This window comes from Empidonax traillii, unplaced genomic scaffold (assembly GCF_003031625.1).
Source record: "Empidonax traillii isolate 1590-97213 ecotype Southwest subspecies unplaced genomic scaffold, ASM303162v1 scaffold458:size851334, whole genome shotgun sequence".
Classification (NCBI taxonomy): domain Eukaryota; kingdom Metazoa; phylum Chordata; class Aves; order Passeriformes; family Tyrannidae; genus Empidonax; species Empidonax traillii.
This window is the reverse complement of record NW_020955651.1, coordinates 209,719-217,320: the sequence shown is the minus strand read 5'-3', so window position 1 is coordinate 217,320 and position 7,602 is coordinate 209,719. Positions and strand designations below refer to the sequence as shown.

Here is a 7,602-nt window from a genome sequence, read left to right as displayed (position 1 = left end):
TCCTGCAATGGGGTAGAAAGTGGAACATATCATTACCACCTTTTAAAATGCTACGTCTTACTTTGTGATAACTAAATCACGGGAACTAAAACAAAAGGATGGGAGGCCGAGCTGTGTAGGAAAAAAACCGAAGAAAACCCCACCAAACCAAAACTCCACCAGCAAACCAAAACAAGAAACAAGTAGTGGCATAAAACTGTAGCTTTTGCTAGGTCCAAATTAAAGTCAATGTTTCCTGTCCCCGACTTATTTTTTTAAAAAGCTTTCATGTTGAGAAGCTATGACAAATCATCAGCCTATGTAACATCAATGTAAGGGGTGGCTAGTAGATTTTCATGGAAACCTCCTTATATACCGGTAGTGATAATCCTGCTCTTTTCACCACTTCTAAAATTATTATTTTAAAAGTCCATTTTGTGGTTAAACACAACTGATTTGAAACTGTCCTATAAGTGACAATTCTTATATGTTGGCCTAATTACTGACCTGATTCTGTAAATGTAAGAGTTTAATGTCAGAAGAAACTGTAAAATGCAGACTGGATTTAAAAAAGAAAAAAGGGTAATTGCAATATGAGTTACTTCTTCAGGAACACTTCTGTATCCAATGACAGCTTTGCTATCACAGTCCTCCTTTTTGCGAATTTATGTCATCCCTCTTTTTACTAGCATAGCTATTGGAGCAGTACTTTTCCAGTGAGGTTAGTTCCCTTATCTAGCTTACTATGAGGCTGCATAAAAATTTACAGCATTACTAACACCAACACTGCAGCGTTGAGGTTTTGGGGTTTTTTAAGGTAGTTGTAGTTTTTTAAAGCATTAAATGCCTGTTTAAAGACAACTCTGTATGACACAAACATGAGTGCTGACTTGGAAACCTAGAAATTATTAACAGGCTAAACCCCAATTGAATTAAAAAAGACAAGAGGCCAAACTAACTAGGGTGGCTTAACACAAAATCAGTCTGAGGTTTTAAACAGAGTTGTCTTGCATGAATTTGTAAGTCACAAACCCGAGGTAAGATCGAGGTAACCAGACCTTTCCGCTACTCTTGAAGATTTTGCTTCTTCAGGCTTGCTCGCAGCTACCCTGACAGTCCCCATGGAGAGGCGGGTGGAAGCGGCTCCGCCCGACACCCGGCTGGGACAGCGCTCGGGCACCGGGCTCAGCACCGACGGCCACCACCCGGCTCGGGAACCACCAGCACTAGGGGTTCTCTCACTTGCTAGGAGGAAAAAACATGGTTTGGGCAGGTTTTTGGTTTTGCTTGTTTGTTTTTGTTGTTGTTGTTTTGTTCGGTGTTTTTTTTTTAAACCCCCCCCCCCCCCCGGGAGACTGTCCCACCCTATTGGCTCCGGTGCCCTGCCGGCTCCAACACCCGCCGAACTGCGCCCATGGGTGAGAGCTCAGCCTCCTGCAATAACAAAGCGCTCTGTCCTGGCCACTGGACAAACTCAGAGTCTTTAATTCGCCCGGCCTGACCAGCAGAGCCGCTCCGCTCCGCTCCGCTCCCCTCCGCCGCTCCGCTCCCGCGGCCGGGCCGGGGCGCGCGAGGGCGCTGCGGCTTCACGAGGAGCCCCCACAGCGGCACCACGCTGGGCCCCGCCCCGCCCGCGCAGCCAGCGCGGGGCGGCCGCGCAGGGGCGGCTCGGGAGCCGCGCTGGTGGCGCGGCGGATGAAAGGGGGCCCGGCAGCGCCCGGAGCGCGGGCGCTCTGACGGGCCGCAGGGCCCCGCTCCGCCCATGGCCTCCTTGCTGGTAAGGGCTCGGCCCCGGGCTCCGGTCGCCGGCGAGGGCAGCCGAGCCGCGGCCGGCGCGTGTCGCCCGGCGCCGAGGGCTGCGCGGCCGCGGCCCCGCCGGTGGGAGCGCTCAAGGCGCCGGGACCGCCGGGCTCCCGCCGCGCGCGGGGCGTTAGCGGCCCCTCCGGGGGCCGCCCCCGCCCGCAACCTGACAGTGCGCACCCTCTCCCCAGGAGGACCCCGTCCTGATCCGGCCTTTCCGAGGCCACTTGGCGGCGGTGACGGGCGTCGCCTTCAACGCGGACGCGGCGGGGCTGGGTGAGTGCGAGGCCGGGCGCCGTTTGTTTTCCGGGCGGGGCAGCCCGCTCCCTCCTTTCTCCCTCCCTCCCTCCCCGGCAGCTGGCGGAGCCGCCCAGCGGTTCCGGGCGCAGGTCCGGGTGCGGAGGCGGGGCGGGTTCCCGCGCCGGCCAGGCGGGCTGAGGAGTCTCTGCCCCTTCCTTAAGCGACAACTTTTTGAGCAAACCACAGGGCGGGAGGAGGGGTTTGTCCCGCGGAGAGAGAGGAGGAGGAGGAGGAGGAGGAGGAGGAGGAGGAGGAAGTAAGGGGAGCGCCGAGGCCGGAGGGGCAGGGGTCTGCTCCGTGCTTCCACTGCTGCCCCGCTCCCCTCGCCGTCCCTGTGGAATCGACTGGGCCCGCTACGGCGGGCGCTGGTGCAAATTGCCGGCGGCCCGAGCCCGCAGCTGGGATTGCCGGCGGTCCCCTCCGCCCCGGGGGCGCGGAGGGAGCCGGCAGGACTTCACGGAGCCCCTCTCTGCTACGAGCTGCTTCTATCCACCTACGATGAGGATCCGTCTGGCGAGAAGATGGACGTGGGTCCGTAAAAGCTGCATGTTCCTCGGCTTCTTAATGATCGCTTACTTTGTGGTCGAGCTGTCGGTTTCTTCCTTCGGTGCCTCCCTCGCCGGAGAGAGCATCACTAAAGGGAAATGGGAGAGGCGCTTTTCTGACAGAGCAGAAGAAGCTGTAGATTTGGCTCGTCCAGTTTATGACAAACCCCCGCCTGATTCTCATGCCCCAGGAGAATGGGGTAAACCCTCTCGCCCGCAGCTAAGCCCTGAGGAAAAGAAAAAGGAAGAAGAGCTGATCGAGAAGTATGCAATTAATATTTATTTGAGTGATAAAATCTCTCTCCACCGGCACATTGAAGATAATCGACTGAGTGGTTGTAAGACTAAATCTTATGACTACAGAAGACTGCCCACAACATCTGTTATAATTGCTTTTTACAATGAAGCCTGGTCAACATTGCTGCGGACGATACATAGTGTTCTTGAAACATCACCTTCAGTGCTTCTGAAAGAAATTATACTGGTGGATGACCTGAGTGATAAAACATATTTGAAGGCTGAACTTGAAAAATACATAAGCAGTCTGAAAAGAGTTCGCCTGATAAGAACCAACAAACGAGAAGGATTGGTTCGTGCACGCTTAATTGGCGCTACTTTTGCTACTGGTGATGTCCTCACATTCCTAGATTGTCACTGTGAATGTGTCTCTGGCTGGCTGGAACCACTGCTCGAGAGGATTGCTGAGAATGAGACTGTTATTGTTTGTCCTGTCATTGACACTATTGACTGGAAAACATTTGAATACTACATGCAAACAGCAGAGCCCATGATTGGGGGGTTTGACTGGCGTCTGACATTCCAGTGGCACTCAGTGCCTAAACATGAACGTCTCAGGCGCAAATATGAAACCGACCCAATCAGATCCCCTACTATGGCTGGTGGCTTGTTTGCTGTCAGCAAGAAATACTTTGAGTATCTAGGTACCTATGATACAGGAATGGATGTTTGGGGAGGGGAGAACTTAGAATTATCATTTAGAGTTTGGCAGTGTGGGGGCATGTTGGAAATTCATCCATGCTCCCATGTGGGCCACGTGTTTCCAAAGCGAGCACCCTATGCTAGACCAAACTTTCTGCAGAACACGGCACGTGCTGCTGAGGTGTGGATGGATGAGTTTAAAGATCACTTTTACAACAGAAATCCGTCTGCAAGAAAAGAAAACTATGGAGATATTTCTGAGAGAAAGATACTTAGAGAGCGTTTGAAATGCAAGAGTTTTAACTGGTATTTAAAAAACGTGTTTGCTGAGTTGCATGTACCAGAAGATCGTCCTGGCTGGCATGGTGCTATCCGCAGCACAGGAATACCTTCAGAGTGCCTTGATTATGTCTTACAAGAACATAATCCTACTGGGTCTCACCTTTCTCTCTTTGGCTGTCACGGTCAGGGAGGCAACCAATTTTTTGAATATACATCAAATCAGGAGATTAGATTTAACTCTGTAACTGAGCTATGTGCTGAAGTCCCTGAACATGAAGACTTCATTGGTATGAGGAGCTGCCCAAAAGATGGTTCTCCTGTGCCAGAAATTATTATCTGGCATTTCAAAGAAGATGGGACTATTTATCATCCTCATTCAGGGAAGTGCCTTACTGCTTATCGTACAACTGAGGGGCGTGCTGATGTGCAGATGAGAACTTGTAATGCTGCAGATAAAAACCAGATGTGGAAATTTGAGAAATAGTCACTGCTGGTAGTATGAATCGAATGGACTCTCCAAGGTTTTTGGAGTAATCTCCAAGGTTTTTACATGTGTGAACACATAGCAACATTTGATTGAATACCTTGGAATGTTTTCAGATGTGTTTGTAGTGGTGTAGAAACTATCTCTTGTGATCAGTTGTATAGAAAGCAAAAGTAAATCCTGGGGTTTGGTTTCTAAAACACAGAATGTAGATCTAATGCCTTTTATTTTTGTAAAATTTTGATTCGTTATTTTCTTACTTTAAGCCTGTCTTGCCTATGGTAAAACAAAGGCTTTTGAGTGGACTAAGACAGGATTTTTTTTGTCTTAATAAAAAAATAATTATGCAATAATCCTGCAAGATCATATTACAAGAAAGTAAAGAATCTTTACTTACAGAAGTAGAAGTTAAGATTCTTGCAGTGGCATTAGGTGACCTGTGTTGCAGATACATTATAACATGCATGTCTAACACTTTAAGTAAGGCATGTGATTGAATGAACACTGATGTTGAAAATTGAACCTAAGCCTTGTAATATTCTGCATTTTTCTAGGAATGTACATGCTGTTAAAGGTAACAGCTAGCTATATCACATAGAAGAACAGGACGTTTTTTTAGTAGATGGGCTTTGGCACTGCTTTGCGTTTTGTACCTATTGTAAAAACCTTGCCTCGTGGGGGTTAGTTGGGAGCCTCCATGCATTTAGAGAAGAGTGTGGTGGTAGTGGAACCAAGGACATGCTGATGGCACCACAAATGGGAAAAAATGGGGGTGGCTACAACTAAGAATTCTGTTTAAAGGTAATAGAGAGGGAAAGAAAGTATAGAGTTGCATTAGGTACTGTGGTTTCTTAGCTATATTTTTAATATTTACGTTTCCTCTGTGTAAGCTTTTCCATGTTCAGTCTCACATCCTAGGGACACAAAATTTGTGTTCTAGGCTACATACCACTTTTTTTTTTTTTCATTTGATCTGTCAGTGGAGGAGAGGAAGGTAACATGGAGGAAAACTTGGGCTGTTTTGTGTTTTGACAACACTGGTATGCATCAGTCCTAGGTAGAATTTTGGAATAATGCAGCATAAGCTGCCTCTTTCTAGTTACAGCAGTACCATAGGAGACGTTGGATGAGGTTAGGAAGCTGGCGTTGCTGACTTGAGGGGAATTGAAAAGGCAGAGGACTGCTTGGAGGAAAACAAGATTTGTGGGTAAACCGTTTCACAGAATGACTTATTCAGAATGTTTTCTCCATCCTGTTATGCTGAGTTCTGAAGAATATTGATTCTTGAATCATGTCATTAATCTGTTTTGAGCATGATTATAGATGGTAGATGTGATAGATATATTGTGTGTTTGAAGAAAAATCTCATGTTAGTATCTGTTTTTTAGGTTTATGTGATTTATATGATTTAAGTTGAACACTATTAATGTTTTGGGCATTCCAGCTTTTTTGATTGCCTTCACTGAAGGAATAAATATTCTTCAGTACCCACAGCACAGTAAATCTTGACATGGGGCTGGTAGGTAGGAACTCGAGCTAGTGAGAAAGTAGGTGTGCATTTGCTGTAGGTGTGTTAGTAGGTAGAAAGGTTAAAAAGGGGTGAGGCTTGATGTAGTTGAAGAATAAAGGAAGAGGAAATTAAGATGTATTCTTAAATCTTAGTGGTTAGAAAGCATTGAGAGGTTTGGGTGGAAGCAGGTTAAGGTAGTAGACGAACAGAAGGAAACTTGGAGCTTGGGATGTAGCACTGAATCATGCTAAAAATGCTTGCCACTGTGTGGCATGGGTTCTTTTAGGTCTTTAACTTATTTTTAGGCAGTTACTTGCAATTTAATACTTTTTTTCTTTCTTTCACTAAACTGGTTTTTTTTCCTGGTTTTTTGTTTTTTTGTTTGTTTGATTTTTTAAAAAGGGAACCTTTTACCACATTAGGGAAACATTCCTGAAAAATTCCATTCCACTGCAGTAAGGAATTCTTTTGTGAACCTGCAAGTTATGAACCGTTTATCAAATGTTAAAAGGCAGCCAGTCATTATGTACTGGAGCATTTAATTAAATAAAGTATGTGCTTTTGTGAAAAGCTTTCTGTAGATTGTTATATTCAGTAGAAATGACAGGGAAAAGGCCTAGGTTCTCCTGTATGGCAGGTCATAAGTTGTATATGCAATGCATGTTTCCTCAGATGTAAGTAATTAAATGGTGTGAATGTAGACTATGCAACTTTTATACAGTTAACTTTTTTAGCTCTTGGCAAAAACTGCATTTCTTATAAAGAACTACCTTCGTGTTAAAACTGATATTCAAAGTGTTCCTTATCTATTGAAGCAATAATTCTAAGTGAATCTGTCTCTCAGTTTGAAAGTTATTCTCTCTGTATGTATCTAAACCCTTCTTCTTCCCCATGACCTCCCATTCTATTTTTGGAGTTATTTATATACTAACTGGAGAAAAAAAAAAGTGAAAGTAAATAACCTGGCCCTGAAAAAAAAAAATCTTCCTGATGGGAGTAAAAAATACGGAGTAAAAGGAGGAGGAACTAGAGAAGGAGAGAAAAAGAAGGAAGAGAAAGAAAACCTACCTTGCCATTTCAAGTTCAACTAGTTTTGAATTGAGTTGTGGCAACTCTACAGAAATACTCCAGTTATTTTTCAGTATGTACAGATTTCTGGAAAATCTGAAACTCTGAATGGTTTTCTATTCTGTTGGACTTTGAAAATTTGGGAAACACTTGTACATATTTTAAACTACTGATTCTAAGTGACTTAGAAAAATTGAATGTAAACTTAGCACTGAATAAATATGGAGGTCTTTGGGGTTTCTTTTGAAGGAATAAAATCCAGAATGATAATTAAATGTTTACTGGTGTGCTGACTCTTCAGTTCTCTCTCTCGTGTAATGCATACAGTATGCGATAAAAACTGTCATGAACTTGAACTTATGTGAGTTATTAGAAGTTCCCTGTATTTTATCCACTGTGCTTAGAATTCCAGGTTGGCTTTCTTGACAGAAGTTCAATTAATAATTGGTTTTTGCCAAGTAGGAAATTTTGCAATTCACAAACATGTTTGTATTTTGGTGTTTTACCTTATGACATTGAGAGTTGCAGAGTTCCTGTAAAGTGTGAGGATTTGTTGGTAGTGGTGATATTTGAATATTCTCACACCCATCATGTGCACAGCCCTGTATTCCATCTGCCCTGTAACTCTTGCGTTGAGCAATTAATTATATTAGAGATGCTTACTTTGAGAGAAGTACATCTAGGTGTTAAAACCT

At 45.1% G+C, this 7,602-nt stretch overlaps 2 protein-coding genes across 3 annotated transcripts in view; both read left to right on the top strand.

The window, feature by feature from the left end:
• The first annotated feature begins 1,647 nt into the window (after positions 1–1,647).
• POC1B (POC1 centriolar protein B) overlaps positions 1,648–7,602 on the top strand; it is a 46,933-nt gene continuing 40,978 nt past the window's right edge. For both annotated transcript variants that reach the window (XM_027895351.1, XM_027895353.1), the window contains exons 1-2: positions 1,648–1,756; positions 1,971–2,055. In XM_027895351.1, coding sequence (XP_027751152.1) covers positions 1,742–1,756; positions 1,971–2,055 — 100 coding nt within the window. In that variant the 5' untranslated portion in view covers positions 1,648–1,741. The remainder of the gene's footprint in view (positions 1,757–1,970; positions 2,056–7,602) is intronic.
• Positions 2,167–5,504, top strand: GALNT4 (polypeptide N-acetylgalactosaminyltransferase 4). Its single transcript, XM_027895350.1, has one exon. It carries the CDS (start codon positions 2,578–2,580, stop codon positions 4,327–4,329), a length of 1,752 nt encoding a protein of 583 aa, XP_027751151.1. The 5' UTR covers positions 2,167–2,577; the 3' UTR covers positions 4,330–5,504.

Coding starts and splice junctions, on each gene's coding strand:
- GALNT4 (XM_027895350.1), top strand. CDS start 2,578: ATGAGGATCCGTCTGGCGAGAAGATGGACGTGGGTCCGTAAAAGCTGC.